This window comes from Tenebrio molitor, chromosome 7, assembly GCF_963966145.1.
Source record: "Tenebrio molitor chromosome 7, icTenMoli1.1, whole genome shotgun sequence".
NCBI lineage: Eukaryota > Metazoa > Arthropoda > Insecta > Coleoptera > Tenebrionidae > Tenebrio > Tenebrio molitor.
This window is the reverse complement of record NC_091052.1, coordinates 17,982,365-18,005,205: the sequence shown is the minus strand read 5'-3', so window position 1 is coordinate 18,005,205 and position 22,841 is coordinate 17,982,365. Positions and strand designations below refer to the sequence as shown.

General features: G+C 33.3%; 2 protein-coding genes across 2 annotated transcripts; one reads left to right on the top strand and one right to left on the bottom strand.

The window, feature by feature from the left end:
* The first annotated feature begins 8,242 nt into the window (after nucleotides 1–8,242).
* Nucleotides 8,243–9,588, top strand: LOC138135810 (odorant receptor 4-like). The gene is made up of 5 exons (XM_069054736.1): nucleotides 8,243–8,949; nucleotides 9,004–9,103; nucleotides 9,158–9,262; nucleotides 9,322–9,477; nucleotides 9,532–9,588. The coding sequence occupies exons 1-5, from the start codon at nucleotides 8,348–8,350 to the stop codon at nucleotides 9,586–9,588; spliced, it is 1,020 nt and encodes a 339-aa protein (XP_068910837.1). The 5' UTR covers nucleotides 8,243–8,347.
* Nucleotides 9,589–16,138: 6,550 nt separating this feature from the next.
* On the bottom strand, nucleotides 16,139–17,733 carry LOC138135818 (odorant receptor 46a-like). The gene is made up of 4 exons (XM_069054745.1): nucleotides 16,917–17,733; nucleotides 16,653–16,857; nucleotides 16,443–16,598; nucleotides 16,139–16,393 (listed from the first exon to the last, which is right to left on the bottom strand). Exons 1-4 carry the CDS (start codon nucleotides 17,702–17,704, stop codon nucleotides 16,319–16,321), a joined length of 1,224 nt encoding a protein of 407 aa, XP_068910846.1. The 5' UTR covers nucleotides 17,705–17,733; the 3' UTR covers nucleotides 16,139–16,318.
* Nucleotides 17,734–22,841: the final 5,108 nt, after the last annotated feature.

The window sequence follows — 22,841 nt, the reverse complement described above, 5'->3', positions numbered from 1 at the left end:
CTGCTCGTTTGGGTGAAGATGCCAAGAGAAATAAATATAACGAACTTTTCTCCCGCTTTTGTTTTCTGCCATTTTCTGTGGAAACTTTAGGCCCTTGGGGAGCAGATGCAAAAGAATGTATTACATTGTTAGGGAAGAAAATAAGCAGCATGTCAAATGACAATAAATTGACATTACATCTTACCCAAAGAATAAGTTTGGCAATTCAACGGGGTAATGCTGCATCAGTTCTCGGGACAATTCCCCAATCCCAAAAATATATTATGTATGTGTTCTAAAATAAATCGATTTAAATACTAAATAAAAAATATAATACTTAATTAAATATTATATTAAATCATATTATTTATGAAGATATTTGCTTATAAATGATAATTATTCTCGTAAAAATGTGTTACAAGAAGATTTTAGCGGTTAGCATTTGTTGTTTTTGTCGGCCGGAGGCAGAGTTTAATTTAGCGCAGCACTGTTCGCCGCTAAGCGGACGAAAATGCATGGAAATGCCCCTAACTAGCATCGTTTCGCTCGGAATAAATCGTTTTCTCCCCGAGAAATAACCTCGGCCGGCGGCATGCCGCGATTTCAAAAATCACGATTCGTATATACAGGGTGGTCCAACACTTACCACTTTTACGATTATGCGGTTTCTAATTATCGAAAAAAATTTACGCTTGCTAGGAAGAGACACACATTATGGAGCTATAAGCCTGTCCCATTATTTTATTTATTATCAGTTGGGTTTCGCGTCAAGAGGCGATAAAGTGAAATTAATCAAAATTCAAAATTTTTTTTAATCTAAATAGGTTCAAACTAATACAGAAAACAGAAATCTGAAAATAAAAAAAATTAAAACGCATTACATTGCCGATTTATTTGCAATTAAAGAAGGTGCCGCACAACTGACAGGAATTTATGACGCAGTTGCACTAAGTGCCTAATCACAAACCAAACCAGAAGAAAGATTTACAATACCCCATCGCCAAACTGCAGGTACTTACCCTGTCAGGGCCGAACTCGACTATTTTACGCCTAGCAATTTCGGCAAACATTCTGAAGAAATTTTCAAATAAATTACGTAATGAAGTTGAAATTATTCAATATTCAGTTTTCTAAAATATCTATTTTTCATTTAAAGAAAAATCCTTTACTAGCTGCGATTCGTATCTATCATAAACTGGAATTTCACCAGTACTGACCTGAAAAATGGTTTCGGGGGAGCCGACAGCCCTGCGTCAAAAAGATTTATTGGGGGGCCATCACATTACGAGCTGTCCTATTCAGCTCTACCATAAACGGTCTTGGATTCCAGCTTTCTTTAACTTGATATTTGATCGCAATTTTCACTATTACCTAATTATAATTCAAAGTCGGAAGTGTATCAATCAAAAAGGTGAGGAGTTCTGTAACTAGTAGAGAAAAAAAAGCTTTCAATATTTGGACCAATTTGATATTAAATCGCTATAAAGTTAGCTCCATCACAAAAATTTAATTGAAAAAAATTGATCATGCTCAATCATAGAATATTAAGTGTAGATTGTGCCTACCGAGTTTCCGAATTTTTGGGCAATTATTAAACGTGTAATCGCAAAAATGGTAAGTGTTGGACCATCCTGTATGACCATCGCGGGAACGAACGCTGTTGGGTCTCTCGAACTGTAGCCCAGTTCAAACGAGTCTTGACTCTTGACCACGCACCGGTGGTCGTTTGTTTTTGTTTTGGATTTGGAGTGGTGTTATTGATCCCTGGTCAAAAGTCAGTGTTTTAATTATTTTTATATTGTTTAATAAACAGCCATTCCATTATGACGGACGGGACAAATCGGAAACATTTATTCAAAAATTCTTTTTTTTTTAATCAATTAATAGCTACTTATATTGAAACAAGATTTGACAATACTGTTCAATGTGATCCAATGATTCATTTTATTGCTAAGTTTTATCGCCTTTATTGTTTACTTGTTTTTTTTTTTTTAATTGCAAAGGTGAATGACGGACGGGACATAAACATAATGTTAAAATAAATTCTAAGTGTATTATCATATATTATACAACTAGAGGATTGAAAATTCTCGATTATACGAGACGCGTTGCCCGGAAACACCACGAGATCGTAGATCGAGTGGTGTTTCCGGCAACACGTCGATGTTGTAATTTTTAAATCAATGAAATGTAACAGTCACATTTAAGAAATGGTGAATGAATAAGTGATTATTGATTTTTTTAAATCATGATGGACGGGACATGACGGACGGGACAATAATTACTTTCAATTTTAATATACTTTATTTTACCAACCATTACAATAAACAAGTACTTTTAACTACAAAACGAATAAAAATAACAATAATTCGTACTTCATTTTATAAACAAAGTTCAAAATTCAAAAATCGTAATAAGAAAACTTTCTGTTTATGAGTACTTGTCGGTAAAGGGTTTTTAACTTTTTTGAAGGCTTTACTCAATGTTTGAGAACATTTGCACGCATACAACTGAGAACCTGATAATTTCAACTTTTCCTTCTGCTTTCTTCAACTTTTTCCTGAATCTTCTTTTACGAGCCCTTTCAGATATTCTTTTCTTGTTCGATAAAACAGCATTACTCTTCAATGAAACTCTTTCTCCTGCTCTTTCTACTCTCTTTCTTTGAGCATCATGTTATAGAAACCCTTCTCCCTTATTACTTGATGTAATCTTGTGTCAGTATCGCTGCAAAGCCTTTTTATTTTTTTTTTTGAATCTTTCTTTCCTCTTTGCACCCATTTTTGTCTATATGTACGAAAAATATGCATAAACCATTTATTAGGCAGATTTCGTTTATAGAAAAATAAAAAATGTAGCAAAAGTTAATGTAAATAACTAAAATCTATTATAGATTACACATTATTATTTATTTTATGACGGACGGGACAGGAAAAATGGTGCTCTAATGTTCGCAAATGGCACCATATATTTTTTTTAAATAGTTCCTCTTCATATATCAGTCAATAATGTGTAATCTACATTATTATTTATTTTATGACGGACGGGACAGGAAAAATGGTGCTCTAATGTTCGCAAATGGCACCATATATTTTTTTTAAATAGTTCCTCTTCATATATCAGTCCTTCTACTTTAATACATAAAAGTAACAATAACCGATTCAAGAACATTATGGTTTACTTTCAATTATTTTGAGTTTTGCATGACGGACGGGACACAAAAAACATACTTTTTGTAAACTTGTGTAAATAAATATGCATACATACCTTTGTAACAAAGATACACTGAACAATTACGCCTTAATTGTATGACACAAAAACATTTTTGTCACATGTCAAAATATCCGAAAACAGTAGCTACACAGCTACTAGATTTTGATGCGAATTAGAAGCTTTTTGCAAGCGCTCTCACTACGAAAGTGTTTTTTCATTTAAATCAAAAAAAAATAATTAAACGTTCAGATTCAAATGTGATTTTGGACATTTTAAATCCAAAGTGACATTATTAACAAATCGATTTTAAAAAATAACTAAATTCATTTTTTGTTGAAACGGTTTCATTTATCGTGGAATGGCTCTAAAATGAATGAAGATATGGAAATTAAAGAAATTGCGAAGATATTATTAATTAATTGTTAAATCATCCATTTAATTCATTGTCTTACGACAAATTGTAAAAAGTCAAGAACAGCCACAACCAAATTTAACCGGCCTTATATGCGTAAGTGGAAAGCAGAAACGGTAATTTAACACTACGTGGTTACGTGGTATCAGAAATGCACATGACTCGTCGGAAGTGTGAACAAAAATTTGTTGTTTTGTTGGCCTTGCATGCTATTTGCTGCTGAAACAGAAAACACGGTTTAGTCGCGTTTAAGATTTAATGATCTTAAAAATATTGCCCTTTGTATCGAATGACACCAAAAATCAAAAGAGCACATCAAGTCAACCGTAAAATTTCATTACATACTGGGAAAACAGAATATTAAAAACAAAACAATAATATGCTGTTTGTCAAAAAGCAATGTTAACTGTAATAAAATTTACTCCAAATTTTAACAGAAAAAGTTAATCTAAGAATACAGTATATCAATACTGAGATTTTAATAATACAAATGGGGGTTTTAAATGAACCAAAAAAATGTCATTCTTCTGAAGTTTTTGCGTAAAATCAAAAATATGTTGTGGATAAAATGTTGTACTGCGTTTGTTGATTACCAGCAAATAAAACTCTTGAAAACTTAAACACTCGGCCGTGCAGCCTCGTATGTAAACTTTCTCGCGAGTTTTATTTTTTCCTCTTTTAAACTCAATCCGGGGACAAACTGTATATACCGGTGCCCCAAAATTCGTGGAACAACTCAGTTGAGCAATATCAACTCATGTTAAGAAATTATTGGAAAAGTAATTTAAAAATCCTATATCTTTTAGATTTGAAGATATGGGGGCTCAAAAGGTGCAGCTTTGATCTCGTTTGTTTTAAATATTAAAAAAGATTTTGACTACTTACTTTTGACTAGCCAATGTTAAAATAATTCTAAATGATTTTGATCAGGCTTGCTTTACTTTATTATTTCCAGCATTTCCAAGAAGTGACTTTAAGTCGGTTTTACCTCAAATAACTTATGGCAACGTAGCTTTGATTTTTCTTTCTTATTTCCATGGATACAACAAAAATGAAATATTTATAGTGTAACAAATATGTAGGTCCATATCTTCTACAAAAAAGAATATTGAACATTTTTACCTGATATTTTTACTTAACAACGTACTGGTAAGCTGTTCCGCGAATTTTGGGGCATGTATATTTAAAAAAATTGTTATTATGGTGTATTTATTATTACATATTACTATGTTTGTTCAAGTTTGCCTCCTCAACAATAAAACCCACGAGCCGCCACTGATATACATACTACCACTAGTTATTTAAGTATCAAAGACGGTAAGTGAGTTTTACCCGGGATCGGTAGCACTGCGCCCATGATGCTTATTAAATTCTTTAAACGATCAGAAACATTAATAAAAACACAATAGTTATTTGTACAACTAGTTATGAAAGTCATACTTACTTTTTTCATGAATTTGCAATCAAGCAAATAAGTGAAAAAGAAAGACTTTCATAACGTGTTGTACACTATTTTTTTGCATATCGATGTAAGTTAAGAAATTTGGTCCAAAAGGATTTATGAAAAATTACAAAAAAAAAATAGGTATGCTTTGACAATCATCTCCAAGGAAGTGGAATAAAATGATGCAAAAAAGTACTTCTTTCACTACGATTTTGCTTGTAAAAAAGTGCCACTTTCATTACGATATGCAAAAAAACATTTTTTTCAATTGGTCCAAGAGTTTGGGGCGGCAGCGGAGTTTCTCCCGGCGGTCAGAAATTCTCAGGTCTTGTAGCAGGTAGTGAACGGTAAGGGATTAGTGCTGGTGATAAGAATGATCGGGTTGAGTGATGAAAGTATCATTTTCATATTCGATGTTGAAAAAAAATTTTAGTTTAATTATTTCTTTAAAAGCGTTAGCATGGAAACTGAGTGAAAAATTGCGAAATTTTGTCAAGCCAGAAAGTTATGTAATAAGTGGTAACCGTATACGTTGGAGATGTGTTCAAAAGTTTATTTATTGCAAAAATAGATAGACCTTGATTTTTTTTTAATGACTAGATAATATTATTGTTTAATATAAAAACAGTGCTAGGCTTTGTAATTTTCACAAAAATAAAGTTAACAGGGGGTTGAAAAATTAGCATGTAAAACCCTATGGCCAGTCTTAAAAAAAACTCACTGTATATTTATATCATGTACATAAATAGAGTATAATTTGCAAATGCCGTATGTCATTTTGCCCTTGTAAATAAAATTGTTTCTCCCTCTCATCAGTGTATTTATTGCCAATTTCAAGCAAAATACCCGCCATAATAATCTAGTCCGGCTACCACTCATCGACTACCTATCGCAGTAATCCCCGATAACCTCGGGAGGAACTCGTCCGTTAAAAAGGGTTATGCAGGTAAAGAAGTGACCACCGGGAGGAACTCGGATACGCCCGAGTTTGGCAGGGTACTCTCCAGTTATCGTTTGACCCTTCGGAATATTTTCAACAATGTCTCCTTGCATCCCAAAATATTAAAGCCACCTTTGCTTTGTTTGACTAGGTAAAGTCCTCGTCTAGAAATAGTCAATTTTAACTTAAATTGTAAATCATTTCACAATAGGACAGCAAACCGTCTTATAACTACCATAATACCCTCTAACTTTATTGCCCCTTTGTTGTGCAGTGCCGAATCAAGGAAGAGCAAACAACAGGTAAAGTAACAGCCCCTATTTATTTATGGAATTATTTATGGTAGTTATAAGCCGATTTTCTCTCCTATTGTAAAATGATTTACAATTTAAGTCAAAATTGACTATTTTTCGACGAGGACTTTACTATTTTGTCTCTCTAATGACGAAAAACCTGTACAAGAAACAGTTGTGCTTTTCTTGAAATGATTTAAACAATCATGAGAAATTTATATTCGACTATGTTTTTGATTCACTTTTAACAAGCATTTTTCACATGGAATTCTTCGTTTATCTAAGCCGTGCACAGCGTTACTAATTTCAGAAATCCTTTATTATATTAGTGATTTACCTAAACATGATCGTAAAATGTTTCCGGTGTTGTAGTATTTTAAGATTCTGAAGACAATATTTTCTCATGTGTGATTGAAGATACAACAGTCAGAAGTCTTTTTTTTTATCTTATTACAAATTTTCGTTGATTTAAAACCTTTTTAACAAAAAAAAAAAAAACTGTGCAATTTTATCCATCATAGAAAATTCACTGATATCGTTTTATTTAAAAAACTGTTCACAACAAACTGCTTTATTTTGGTTTAGCACAAGGTAAAACTGTTAGACGTAACATTAATTTTTTAAGGTAAAGTCCTCGTCGAAAAATAGTCAATTTTGACTTAAATTGTAAATCATTTTACAATTGGAGAGAAAATCGTCCTATAACTACCATAAATAATTCCATAAATAAATAGGGGCTGTTACTTTACCTGATGTTTGCCCTTCCCTGAGTCGGCACTGCACAACAAAGGGGCAATAAAGTTAGAGGGTATTATGGTAGTTATAAGACGGTTTGCTGTCCTATTGTAAAATGATTTACAATTTAAGTCAAAATTGACTATTTCTAGACGAGGACTTTATATTAGATTAAATGGTCTCGTTTTACTGCACATGTACTATATACAGTCGCGGACAAAAAAAGTAGGACAATGTTTTTTGGCTAATGTAAATTTGCTTGCCCTATCTATGGTTACTATGAAAATATTTATTTATTATAGCAACCCCGGTTTACTCAATTCAATTCTGGCTAAATTTCTTAATAAGACTTATCCTACTTTTTTTTGTCCGCGACTGTATGATCTTTAGGACAGCACATATCTTGACCCTAGGGCAATATATTCTTCAAGATTAACACTTGTAGAATATAAATAATTTTTAAATCACATGAATTTAAATCATTGTCGCAGATTATGTAAAGCTCTCGACATAGTCCTGGTGCAATTAACAATCTATGGTCCCTAACGTATGAAATCTTGTTATACTTCATTAAAAACTGGTGAAATAGTAAATAAGGAGATCCTGCTTCTTTATTCCTTTACTCGAAACATAACAAAACCTGAAATTTGACAGTAATTTATTAAGTTCGTTGTGCAGAAATCTACTAAAGCTTTCAGTTACGACATAACATACATTTTGTTCTTATTATTTACAAAATATTTTGTTATTCAATCATATACTCGTACATACAGTTATTTCGATATGTTATTATTTTCCTCCTGAAATTTTAACTTATCAAAATGCAAACGAAATCTTAAACTGCCACAAGTACACTAAATGAAACATTTACTGAGTAAATTGTTCGTGTCATACATTATAAATATAAATTACCAATACAAATTACCACCTTGTCGAAACATTTATCATTGCTGCCTACTATTAATAGGTTTAATTGCTGTAAAACTTAATAAATTTTACATTAAGGAAATTTAGCTTGTCTTTCAATATTAATTGACCCGAAATAATAATACCCACTGGGAATTAATAAGCTATTTGACGAGTCAAACCGAACCACTAATTTTTTGTATTTCAATAATTCGTATTTAACAGACACAAAACCACTTTCTTTGTAATTTTAGTTGTGACTTGTTTTCAGCATGACCAATAATTCCTTTGAAAAATTAGATTTGAGAGATATTGTGAAAGTTAACGTAATCGGCGTCCAATGTTTTGGGTATCTTTGCCCCGAATATGAAACCAAAACTAAAAGAATCTATTACCGCATCTACACTACATTTATAGTGGGATTCATGTATGTCATGTGCATTCTGTCCCAACTCGCCGAAATGATTTCAGTTTTTGGAGACATTGAGAAAATGACAAATGCATCATTTTTAACCCTGACCAACGTGGTTCAAGCATTTAAACTGTACCCTTTTATTATGCATGGAGCGAGAGTAAGGGCTTTAATTAACAGTATTAATAGAAGCGAATTTAAACCTAAAAATTGGGAGCAACGCTGTATACTGACTGCGGATATTAAAATGTCGCAACTGATTTCGAAAACTTGGTTATTTACATGCTGCTTAGTCTGTTCTTTGTGGGGAATTTTTCCATTGTTGGACAAGGGTGCCGACGATCAAATTCGCTTACCATTAAGCGGATGGTTTCCATTTAAAACTGATGAATCGCCTATGTTTGAAATTGTTTACGCCTATCAAACCGTCACGTCTTTTGTTAATGGACTAGGAGTTGTCTGTATGGATACGTTCATGATGGGTAGCATCATGGTCATTTCTGGCCAACTCAGTGTGTTGAATAATGCCTTTGAAAATATCAAACAAAGTGATGAGGAAACTGCAGCACGACGAAACTTGATTCAAAATATAGTTCACTACAGAAATATAATACAGTAATTGGTTTTTTAATAATAAATATACAGAAATCTATTTTTGTTTGATTTTAGATTTGCTGACGAAATGACTTGCCTCTTTACCACATGCATTATGAGCCAATTTGTGGTCAGTGTCATAATAAGCTGTATGACCCTGTTACAACTTACTTTGGTATCACAACATAATAACGTAATTAACTGTTAACTTCACAGTTTCAATTTTCAGGTATCTGTAATGAGTTTGCAGTTTGTCTCCATGTTTTTATATGAAGGTTGCATTCTGTTGGAAATATTCCTTTGGTGCTACTACGGTAATGAAGTAATAGTCAAGGTATAAACTAAATGGAGCAATTGTGTTATGAAAATTTCATTTTATAGTGTTATTTACAGAGTGAACAACTTACAACTTCAGCTTTCAAAAGCGACTGGCCAGATTGTAATAAAGAATATAAGAAAGACTTATTGCTGTTTATGATACGCTCTCAAAGACCGTTAAAACTTTATGCAGGAGGTTACTTTCCTTTATCACTTCAGACGTTCATGGCTGTAAAACTTAGCCATTATTTTTAAATAGCAAATATTAATATACCTATTTTTTAGATTGTCAAGTCATCCTGGTCATATTTCGCGGTTTTGAATAGCGTCCGTTCTGACTAAAGTAAAAAATTACAAAATTCTACCTGAGGTGCGAAATTTGTTCGCTACAGCTGAATAATGTCAGAAATATATGGTTAATTATCACATAAGTAGTGTAGTGATGCAACAAATAGGTTTGATTTATATATACATAGTGCAATAATAATAATCTATTAATAGTGTGATAGCAAGTACCTACAAATAAATTAACCATTAATGAATTTTAAAATATATTTGAAATTTTAGTTATTAATCAGTTAATCACCAATCACGAGTTATAATCAGCCCGACGGAATTGAAAATGCAACCCGCAATACATTTGCGAAGTTCACGTGGACATTTGTTTTTTGATTTAAAAAACATAAAACATATTTAGCTGTACAGTTTCGTTGATTCTAATATAACCGTCATTTGCCTGGTTAAATGAAATTGTGAAAAAACGAAGAGTACATTCGCTATAAGTCACGATCGTGTCTGTTTTCTCGCCGTGCGAATACATTTCAATCATCGTATTTTAACTTTTCGTAAATGGCAGTTGTGACAAATAAAATTATTGGAAGCAAAGCCATCATAGATTCCTAATTTCATTTTAAAACAATACGATATTAAGATAGCCACGTTAACTTTGGAAATGTATTGTGGGTTGCATTTTTCAATTCCGCCAGGCTCATTATCACCCATGAAATACTGTGTATACAGGCTGATTATAAATGATTGTTGTTCAAGTTATGGTAAAAACTGAATGTAAAATTAATGGTTGCCGCTCCATATAAAAATTACTACAATTATAATCAATTTCAAATAAATGTGCATCTAAGCAATCTCTGAAAATCTGATTTTCTGTTGGTATTAAAGCTAACACAAAGTAACTGCTTGCCCTGCACGATCCTTTCTTAAAACTTGATTATAATTTTTTAGTTTTGTTGTACTGATTTCAAAAGCAATGTTACGTTTTTTTAATAATTAAATTATTATTATTATTATGATCAGCGATCGGGCAGAGGCAGAAGCCTGTTATGCCCGCGCTATTGGTATAGGTAGCGCTTAGCGTTATAGTCCATCTGGTGGTCTAGACTTTAAGAGACTGTCATATTTTGCTTTAAAGGAATCAGCGGTTTTACAGTTGACAATCTCTGGTGGAAGAGAATTCCATTGGTCAAAAATTCTATTTGTAAGAAAGTACTGTCTTGCAGTTGTCACGAACCTGTCCTTTAATAGTTTCAAAGAGTGTCCACGTGTGCGACCCCCTTCGTGCAGAGTAAACAAATGCCTAATAGGGGATTGTTCAGAGGACAAGGCGCGAAAAACTACCAGGAGGTCACCTCTCACACGCCTAGCTGACAGACTCGGAATGCCCATCAAAGAAAGCCTGGCTGTATACTGGGGTCTGCTTATGCCAAACGGCACTCTAGTTGCTCTCCGTTGAACCGACTCAAGCAATTGAATATCCCGCTGTAAAACAGGAGTCCAAACACAGTTCGCAAATTCCAAGACAGGCCTGACATATGTCTTGTACAGTTTCGCAAATATTGCTGGACTACTTTTGCGGAAGACTTTGTTTAGAAGGAACAGCATGGAGTTGGCCTTCTTAGTTATTTTTAGAATATGATTGGACCAAGACAGATCAAAGGAGACTGTAACACCCAGATCACGATAGTTGTCAAAACTGGCCAGTTCCTTGCCGTTGATGCGATATATATGTTTGGGGTTAGTGTTACCTATGTGCAGTACGCCACATTTATCCGAGTTCAAGGGAAGTAACCAGTCACAGGACCAGTCATGAATGGCCAAGAGATCCTGCTCCAATGCCATACTTTGGTTGCTTATGTTGTATACTTTAATATCATCAGCATACATTGCAAAAGGCGATCTCAATATGCATCCAAGGTCAGCAGTATAGGCTATAAAAAGCAGGGGTCCCAGCACTGAACCCTGCGGCACCCCACTGTGTACCCTGACAGGGCGACTATATGACTCGCCCACCCTTACACAAAAAGTACGTTCGCTTAAGAAAGCGTTGATCCACGCCAAGAGATTTCCTGATATTCCCAGATGCTGTAGTTTGGAGATTAGCCGTCGCTTAGGAACCCGATCAAAAGCCTTGGAGAAATCCAAATACAGTACGTCCACCGAGTTGCCGTTATCAACCTCCCTAGTCCAATCTGCCAGACAGGCGAGAAGGTTAGACTGGATAGATTTACCTGGTAGAAAGCCATGTTGCTGCAATGGAATTAAATCACAGTCAAGAAGAAATCTAACCACCTGGTCGTAGATTATCGACTCCATCGCCTTGACCACTAGGGAAGTTAGACTAACAGGTCTATAATTTGCAGCGTCGAATTTGTCACCTTTTTTAAATATGGGACGCACTATTGCCGATCTCCAGTCCGGAGGTAGAACCCCCGACCTAAACGACTGCTTCATCAAAACAGACAAGGGGACACTGAGTTCGGCGGCACAGTTTGAGAGAACCTTGGCTGTGATAAGGTCCGGCCCTGGAGACTTAGACACCTTCAATTTCCTGATTTTCTCGCACACTACTGTTTCAAGAAAATCGATATCCGAGAGAAAAGTGGAATTGGGCGGGCCAGGGACAGCAGGGATCCGGTCCCGTGATTCTTTCGTAAAAACTTTAGAAAAAACATCGGCAAAAATGTCGGCGACAACATCGCTGTTGTCTGTCACGGAGCCAGTAATATCTCTGACCTGTGGAGTTCCCACTGGACCCGACAGTTGAGTGCGAATGTGCTTGTGAAAGTGTTTGGTATCTTTGGAATTAGCAATACTCGCCTCATATCTAGTTCTAGCCTCCTTAATAGTGGTGGAAAGTTTATTAGAGAAAGCTCTATGGGTCTTATAATCAGATTCAGCCCCAGTCCGCCTGAAGGTACGCCACAACGATCGTTTTTTCCTAATCAACTTTAGAATCTTGGAGTCGATCCAAGGCTTCTTTGAGGATCTTTTAAAAGTTACTCTAGTAGTGTGCTGCGCAATCATGTCTTGCAAAGTGGTTTTGAAAACTTAAAAATTAAAGTAATTCTTATTTGTTTTACTAAGTAAAGATTTATTGGACATAACCTATAATGGATTTGTCATAAATGTTATGTAACTAAATTAAAGGTGCTCACTTGATGAACATTTATATGAAATTAACTGTATGTGAATAAGTGAATACACAATCGACGCTATTGTGACATCTCAATGAGATATTTGAAACAAATTACCAAGTCTCTGCGCGAATATTTCTGGTGTGTTTATATCTATAGTCTGTTTTAATTCTATATTTCCAACACCTGTTGAATTATGTTGGCAAAATAAAAAAAATCTAAATTGGGGATTGTTGTAACCAAAGCTGGCAATACATACAATTATTTTTAAAACATGATTTGAAGACTACGTAATTTACTTGACGTTAAAAATGAAAAATGCTCTTGTAAAATATTTGGAAGAGATAGAAAGGTTGGCACCCGAGTTAAGTAATAGACAAATTGATGAAAAATTAGGAATATTTTTTCGGCAAGTGCAAAATTCTAATATTCTAAAATTTTGAATAGTAAACGGACACAACGAATGATAACCTAACAAATACAACGCATTTTTCACCAAACAGTGTTGCCGGTTGTATTTCTAACGTAGAATGCAGTGTTGGTTGGAAATTTAGAATTGAAACAGACTATAATGTCTACCATTTAAAAGTTTATGATGTGATTTAGCGCATAGGAGTACGTGCGTAACTTAGTATTGTTGTAGTATCTGTTAAAAAAATCAAAAATTCACTATTTTAATAAATTTTATAATACGACGATTTCAAATGTTTATCTAAATTTTTTTAGAAATCCAGATTTTTGGCGCTCCATGTAAGGGATCCCAAGATGTATTTTTATATGACATTATTAGCTCGACATGTCAAGCTACTCGTATTATGCTTAAAAAGTTATACTTTTGAATCTATTTCAATGTATAAATGTAATGTACAGTCGATGGACAAATAAAACTGGGACAAAAATGACAATCACATAAGTCAAAATTTACAAATTTGCATCGTTTAATTACGGCTTTATTACAAATAGGTTAACTTTGGTATGACATATTATATAGACACTGACAAATATATTGACAATTCAATGGTCTGATTTACGTAGATTAAATTTTAAGTGTCCCAGTTTTATTTGTCCACCGACCGTACGTGATATCTACAATAGTCCAAATTGATGAATATTAAAATTTATACTGGGTGCCCCAAAATTCGCGGAACAACTCAGTGGGGCAATGTCAACTTATGTTAGAGAATTATGAGAAAAATTTAAAAAAATCCGTGTCTTTTAGATTTGAAGATATAGGGACACAAAAAGTGCAACTCTGATCTCGTTTATTTTAAAAATTAAAAAAAATATTGAGTATTTGTTTTTTACTAGCCAATGCTATAATAATTCTGAATGATTGTGATCAAGTTTGCAAATATTTACTTCATTATTTCCAGCTTTTCCAAGAAGTGTCTTTATGTCGGTTTTGTCTCAAACAACGTAGGGCAACATGGCTTTCATTTTCTTATTAAAGAAATCATAATTTGTCCAATTTTCGATGTAAAATTGGAACTTCAATGCCACCTTATTTTCATCTTTAAATATAGATTTAAAAAATGTGAAAGTAGCCATTTAAAAAGAAATTACAATAATGTACTTAATTGTATGAAAATTAAAAAGGCTGCAAAAATGAAAATTCGGGGAAAATGGTTGTTTTAAAAAAATAAGAGTGACCTATTCGAATTTCGAAATGGTAAAGAGGAAACAAGGCATTTTTATTATTTTACAATTTTGGTGTGCATTGTATACAAACAGGTCGCTAAAAAGCTAAAAAAATACAGCTAAATATTTTCAGAGCTGTTTAGCCGAACTCGTTGAAATTTGGCACATTTATTTTGGAGATACAAGGCTAACTTGATTTTTTTTAAATGGCACGGGGGTTAAATTTAATATCTTTAAAAACAGTATTTTTTTCTGAATTCAGTGATGCAACACATGCATATCTTATTTTAATTAAAACTTTATAAAAAATTATAGAATTAATACAGTTTGGTTCTTTGGCGAAATATGCTAAAAAGATGTTCAAAATGGCGGCGATGTGGGCATGTAAACTCTACCCCTCCACACAGTTGCCACATACCTGAATTTTCGAACATAGGTAAACGCTGTTCAAAAATCAAAAAAACATTATGGTAACACACATTTTTCATGACATTTCCTATTACTTGTCAGTCTTATCACAGTGACAAATAATTCATTTGCACCACAATGGTTTTTTTTTTGAACAGCGTTTAGTTGCTATATTTATCCTCAATTATGTTGAATCACCCAATATAATGGAAGCACAGCCGGCCAGGTGTGATTTTTTAAAAATCACCCCATGTAATGATAGCAAGAATTTAATGATTTGAATACCATATGAGAGTAGACAATGGAATAACACTGGCCAGACAAATACAGTGTGGAACAACATGATTGTCATCTAGAGTTAGCTTTGGAATTTTTGCACCATGTAAATTTGCCTGCACCGCTCTACTTTTTTGAAGTGCCTAACTATTAGTTGTGTCAATAAATGCCATCAACCAAATTGACAATTTACTAAATTGAATTTACAAACGATTAAAATGTATACGAAGCAAAAAAACACTCTCATTATTGAGGCATGTTTCCGACCTAGAAGCGTAGTAAATGCCCTAATGCACAGTTTCGACCACGTTCACCAAATTGTTGCGAAGTTTCGGACAACAGGAAGTGTGATGAAGGGGAAATACACTTGAAGGGCGCAAACTGATCAAAATGTCGATCAAGTGGAAGAACTCGTTGCAGAAAATCCTCAAAATGCTCAAACAAATGTGTCACACACCAACGAACGTTTTAAAAGGATTCTGAGCCGTTGTTCACACATGCATCCATACAAAGTATCTGTAGTCCAAGAAATTTTGCCGAGAGATCACAACAATTTTGTGTATGCACCAATATGGTGGCCACTTTCAACACTTGCTGTGACTGGCTTTGTTGGCTTCTTTTTCAATTTCAATCTCGACTTTGCATTCATATAATTCCTTCGGAATAAATCATGTTTGAAATTTTGATGTATATTTTGAGGTTAGAGTAGTGCCTTCTTTTTTTTTGTACAAGGGTATTGCAAAGGTAACTAGATGAGAATAATTTTGTTCCACATTGTAGTAAATATGTTTTATTCTAATAAAATATAGTTCAAATTGCTACAACTTTTCAAAACATTATTTTCAGCAACTTGCGAAGATCATAGCTGCCTGTCTAGGATGATATTCTTTCAAATACGTATAGACAATGATTTTAAGAAAAGAATTCGAACAAATACTGTGGGATTTATAAAGATAAAAACTTTACTTTAAATAATCGAAAATGATTACAATTTGAATTCTACTTATTTACAAATAATTCAGATTACCTTCCAGCCAATTTGAAAAATAAAATTTGCAAAATCCAATTTTTTTGCCAATGCAACCAACATATTAAACACTAAGTTCATTACGAATAAGAGAATACAACTTTACTTTCTCCTTTATTCTATGTTTTAAGTGCAATACATTTAAATTTAATTTTGTTGTGCAGAGATTCATGTGCCGGGAAACAACATATTTATTATTTATCCTGTTTCTTAAAGTGTCAATTTCTTTAAAAATAAACCTTCATGTTTACAGGACGTCAAGATTATCCAAATTATTTTTAAGACGTCCCAAATTTTACTGTTGATTCACTACCTCCTTTGAATGAACCTGATTTAATACTGCAAAATAAGACCACGACGACTTCACAATCTGAAACAGATCTAATTAATACTTCGTTAGAATTTGCTTTCAAGCATACAGCTTTAAAAGTTTCAAGGGACAATGTAAAGTATCCCGACGCGTAAAGCTTAAGAGGAAACTGGGTCCGCGTCATAAAGAAGAGCAGATCCTGTTTGAATTCTTTTGGTCCATCGATCCATTCGCATATATAAGCTGACTCTGTAAGTTTGTCACTCTGAAAAAGTAACAAATTAACGCATTTAAAAAGAAGTGCATATGTGTTATTTACTTTTAAAATTACTTCGTTGCCGTAATAGCACCACAAGTATATTTCCATCAATACGCAAATTTGGTAAAGCATCATGGCAAAGAACCGGAAACTTAGTACTGACACCAAACTCATTTGAAACATTGACATGCAGACTATTATTACACCCACCACAAACTGGCCAGTGATGGAGGCCGTAAAGAGATAAGTAAACTCATCGGCGAATCTAAAATATAAATAGTTTCACAATAAAAAAATCACTGCAACACGTTTCGTATACTTTACTGAATTATGCTCTTGTAGTGTTCAATGTTTCGAATCAGACTTTGTCTGAATTTTTCCTCCTCTTTCCGTATTTTTTCGGTGTCTTTTTGGTAGTTTTGCCTCATAATCTCTAGTGCATTGTTTAATACGCTGAGTTGTGCAGAAATGAGCATGATAGCTCCTGACATGCAGGTGTCCATACTGATGTCCCCCAGTCCACCGACCCATGTTGAAAAGATTTGATATACATATGCAAACTCGAAAGCCGGTGATCCATCAGTACTGAAAGGATACCATCCGCTCAGAGGTAATCTGACCCCTTGACCACCACTTGTATCCAAAAACGGAGAAATCGCCCATGACGAACACGTAATGGTACACATGATCAGGAATATTTTCGAAATCATTTTCGACATGTTAATTTCATTTGATAAAATTGCGTGTTGTTCTGAATTTCTTGGTCTGAAAGCTTCTCTGTTCATGCTGTGAACCAGTTTCCACACTCTTGAACCATTAGCCATGAAGGAATACAGCTTAATACATTGAACAAAATTAGTGAAGAGTAAAAATGATGCTTCAGTCATTTTCTCCATGTCACCAAAAGAATCTATCATGTTGGCAATTTGACTTAAAAGAGATAAGACAAACGCAAAGCCCACAAAAGTTGCAGCATAAATGCGGTAAAATATTTTTCTTTTGGATGTTTGTGGAAATTCTGGCGAAAAATATCCAAAAAGATTGATGCATTTTATATTAAAATACACAATTTCTCTTAGATCTAGGCTCTCTAAATGGACGTTTTGTTCCATCCTATACACTGCAAAGCAAAACTTGCAATAAATAGCACTAAAAATGTAAAATGACTAACTCGTTTAAATAGCTGGGAGTTTTATTAATTTCTACGTCACTTACTTGTTGGTTTCTGAATGGTTGTTATTTATGTCGTCGAATATAAAAAATCTTAACCAAGTGAGGACACGTACGTGAGTTTTTATAACATGTCTAATTACTAGTTGAGAATCGAAATGTAGAGCTTTCAGAAGGCAAATAGTCCTGTCTACTAATTGTCAAATACCTATCTATTAATCACCGACAAATAATGTTCGTGTAAATTTCCCTAATGTAAAATTTATAGGGTTTTGCAGCAATTATTAACAGTACTAATAGTATACTTGTCACAACTACGTAATTTCCACAGAATGATAATTTAGACTCATTTCTTCTTTAGGGCTTTCATCTATTATGCAAGATGACTTCAATTATTGGATTATTCATTACTAGGAGTCACTTTTCACAGCAGTTTTCCTAAAGCTCGTCAATGGTATAACTCATTAATTTTCTTTCACTATTATAATATTGCGTCCATTTCTGTGATAAACCCTCAAACGGTAATATTTTGTGCTGTTAGTGTTTTTCACCGACTTCGTATTGAAATAAAATAATAAACAATACCTGTTAAAGAAATTGTTTTTATTAGTTCTATTTTTATGCAAATTGTGACAGTTAAGTAATTAAAATTATTTCATAAATGCAAACAAGCAGTGGCTTACTCCTTTAGAAACAAAACGCCTAAACATAAAAAAGTTCACTTTATTTAAAATGTTAATAAAGTTATGTAATATTTAAAATATAATCATGAGTGTAAATACAATGCCATTTGTGCTTCATAATGAGCTAATGAAATCAGTGAAAAGTGTTACTCAAGTAAGTATTATAGAGAGTATTTCACGAGTGATAATGAGGCCAACGGAGTTGAAAATGCAACCCAGAATACATTTGCAAAGTTAACGTGGATATTTGTTTTTTGATTTAAAAAACATAAATCAAATTACAGGTCAGGACACTGGCTGTGTTGCCACATTCCCTGGTAGGCCATTTCATGACCTACGATGTTCCTAAAATTTTGAAACAACTATTTTTAGTTCATCACAATAATTAGACTTTGAGCAAAAGAAAATCAACAAATTTGGATGTTTTACGTAACCTTCTTAAATATTTCCGCATTTACTGTGTCATCGTGTATCCTAAAAGCTGTGAGAAGAAAAATGTGTCATTGTTACTGTTAATTCGGTTAGTATTGAAATTGCAATAAAGAAGCTTTATTTTAGAAGTGCCTTTTGATTCTTGACACGAACGGAATATCTTTTTCTAATTATTGTTTGCATTGCTTGAAATAATGATATCGGCAAATTTTTTAACAAAGGTTTCTTTTAAATAAAATTAGTGAATGTATTTCAACAAAGCTACCGCCAAATACTAGAGAAAAAGTAAGAACATTATAGGTGGGATTTAATGTACTTTTATAATAAAGGGGGAGTAAAGTGGTTGCAGGCAATTAGTTTACAAAAAATATTTTTCACGAGATATACCACGAAAACAAAATCATTGAAATACATTTTGAAATACACCCTTTCCCACCAAGTGTGTGATTTAAAAAAATCTCCAAAAATATTATTAAGTGTCCTTGCCGGTACAGTCTGTTGCAAATGGCCAACAGCGCATCTGCAAATGCCGAACAACGGATGTTTTCGTGAATTTTATACAGGGTGGAAACATTAACTGGAATAAAATTCATAACTTGGATATAGGCGATTTCTGTACAAAATCCCAAAACAGGTCAATTTTTGTTTTTCTTTATCCACATTTTGACGCATATGATTTTTGCATACCTGCTCCAGGAAGTGCGCAACCATCCCTAACTTTTGTTTTTCAAATATAAAGGTACGCCAAGTGACACCTCGTTTGAAAAGCCAGTTCGCAAGGAATATGACGCACTATTTGTTTCCTGAAGCGAATTATTTAGCCAACCAAGAAAAATTTATAATTGTGACAATTGGCCCGGTTTATTTACCTTTAAGTAAATTTATCTGGCCAGTAGTTGCTATGATTTAGAATCTGCTATTGGTAGATCCATGGTAATTACCGTTCAAATAAAGTTACTTGAAGATGAATAAACCGGGCCTTAGTGTAAAAACTTTATGGGTAAATTAACACTTAAGGCGTATTCTGTAATTTTTAAAGGGGCGTTAAAATTTTAGCGTCTTTTAAAATTTTAAATTTCAAGCCCTGATTGGTCATTGCCATGACAACTTAATACGTCCCAATATCAGAAAACTAACAAAACTGTTACGGCCTTATAAACTAGGCAAAAATGAATAGGGAATTTTTCAATTTTTGATTTTTTTGTTAATACAGTTTAAAATGTATAATGAAATGTGTTAGAAATAAATAAATATACACATTAAATGTAATGTTTCAAGTACCTGTAACATTTTAAATTTATCTAGTGTTTAAGAATACGTGGGAGGATTGGGGCAATTATTTGCTTTCTAAGAAAAAATGTGGAATTCCCTATTCATTTTTGCCTAGTTTATATTAACCAAAAAAATTAAATTAATGAAGCCGAAGTAGAAAAAATAGCATGTTACACTCGTTGCACAAGACATGTTGTCGAACTCGTTCTAAACCCTCTCGTTCGACAATTCCTTAAGACGAAAACTTAAAACAAAAAATTACCTAACATCTGTACTAAACATTGAAAAAATAAGACAACGTAAAATTAATTCTTTTTCGAAATATTCGGGAAGGAAAATAAGTGTCTCCAAAATACAGGGTTGTCAAAAAGGACTATTTGAGTTGGCAGTACTGATTTTTACTTTTAAATGGTAATAACTGGAGTAACTTCCGGTTGTTGACGACTGACAGCCCTCGTGTGATATTTGACAATCAAATTCAAAGTAAAACGCCGGATATTTCAAATTAATTTATTTAACATGGTTTTTACGTTGCAACATAACATTTTTATTGGAATGGCTTATTTTCGAAGGGGATTTATAATCCAATTACTGGTTCTGTTGTTTCTTTGTACCACTGATTGATACATACATAACCTACAATTTTGTCGTTATTGATTTCACATCAACTAGGTATATGTCAAAAGACGTATCCGGTTGCAGCATTGCAAATAGCCGAGTAACAAACTGCTCTTAATTGTATTACCAACTCAAACAGTTCTTTTTGATCACCCGGTATTTTATTATAAAAGAAAAACAGAAGTATTTCACAAGATGCTTGCCACAATTTTATGTTTTTTTAATTTTTGTTATAGGTTTAAGCTATTTATCATTTGTAAGGAACTTCAGCTTATCACTGAAACTACATAACAAGTGAATGTAACAAAATTATCACCAGTTCAGAATTCTTAGGGCCAGTTTACAGAAGCGAAATTAAGTTAATCGTAATCAAATGCGAGATTAACTGAACACGTGATCAGATTGAACCAATCGAACTATCGGATTCACCGGATTCAAATTAAATATTTAATCCTCTTTCTATAAACTGGCCCCTAATCTATTAAATCATTAAATATAGTTGCAGACTACCAAATAATCCTAATCTTAATTGATTCAATTATGGGTCTTCAAGTTTCATATTGTTATGGTGACACTATTTAAGAGAGATTAGATGTATTAGATAAAAGTCTTCAAAAAATTGGTGTTTCTTTTTAATTATTACTTTACCCAAATATGTGAACATCCTCAACACAGTTAAGATTATTTAAGACTGTATCAGCATTAATTTTTAATTTATACAGGTGTCCCCAAAAAACAAGACGAGTCCATAGCACCCTGAATTATCGGAGGATTTTAATTGTCTATACACCAAATTAAATGGTTGTGAATAGACTACAAAATGGCCTACTAAATTCACGTATAGCCCTAAGTGCTTCATGACTAAACTGTCAAAATATACATACTTTTTTACCAATTCTGATAGAGATTTTCATTCTGAAAACAACAATGTATCACAAGTACCTACAGGGTTATTCTAAATGATTGTAGTCGAAGTAGGCGGGAAAACTCAATGTAAAATTTCTGGTTGCCGCTCCACATAAAAAAACATCAAAATGATGTGAATAAGTGAGTACACACGGGAGATAAATTGGGTGCAAAACAACTCAATATTTCTGGATTCAATCGTTAATTTAATAAAAATAAATAAAAATCTCATCATCGCACTTTTCATCTAAAAAATGACAGTGACAGCGACAAAACTGATAGTTCACACGAAAGCGGCAAAAATGTAATAACATGGGCATGGCCTACTTCGACTACAATCATTTAGTATAACCCTGTATAATCTCACATAAAAAAAATAACACTAACTTTTGAAACAAATGACGAGCACTAAGCGAGAAGCTATCAAAATGCATTGCGTTACAGTGTAAAAACACTAAAAAGCAAATTAAGTTAGTTGGAAAAACAAAATAAATGACAAATCATAACATATGGGATTGCGCAGAGATGTCGCAAAATGAAGCGCAGTTTGAGCATAGACGATAATAGCGGTTTTTTTTTAACTTTTTTTTTGTATTTTTGGTATGTAAATGTTGTTTTCAGAGTGAAAATCTCTATCAGAATTACTAAAAAGAGTAGGTATGTGTTCCCATTTGAAAAAAAATATACGTGAATTTATTAGGTCCTTTTGTAGCCTATTCGGGACCATTTAATTTGGTGTACAAATAATCAAAATCCTCTGATAAATAAGGGAGTTATAAACTCGTCTTCTTCTTTGGGGACATCTGTATAAACGCAAAATATCCACCACTTTCTTTAAAACTCTTTCAAAATAATAAAAGCTTATTACGAGTATATCCACAACATCCACATACATTACATTTAAGCACCACACATGTTTCAGTAACTCTTTATTGTATGCTACAGGGTGTCCCAAAAATGGCGTACTAACGGTGCACTACGGTGTAGAAAAGATTACCGTAAACGTCAGAAAAATGTTAAAAAAATTATATTGGACTTATTTGCTGATTTAGCAGTCTTTGAAAGTGGCACTTAACAAGTCAATTATTTTGAAATAAATGTATGAAATTGTCATGGCAGCTACCTCTCGTCGTACAGATTATCACAAAGTTAAAGATCACTCACTACC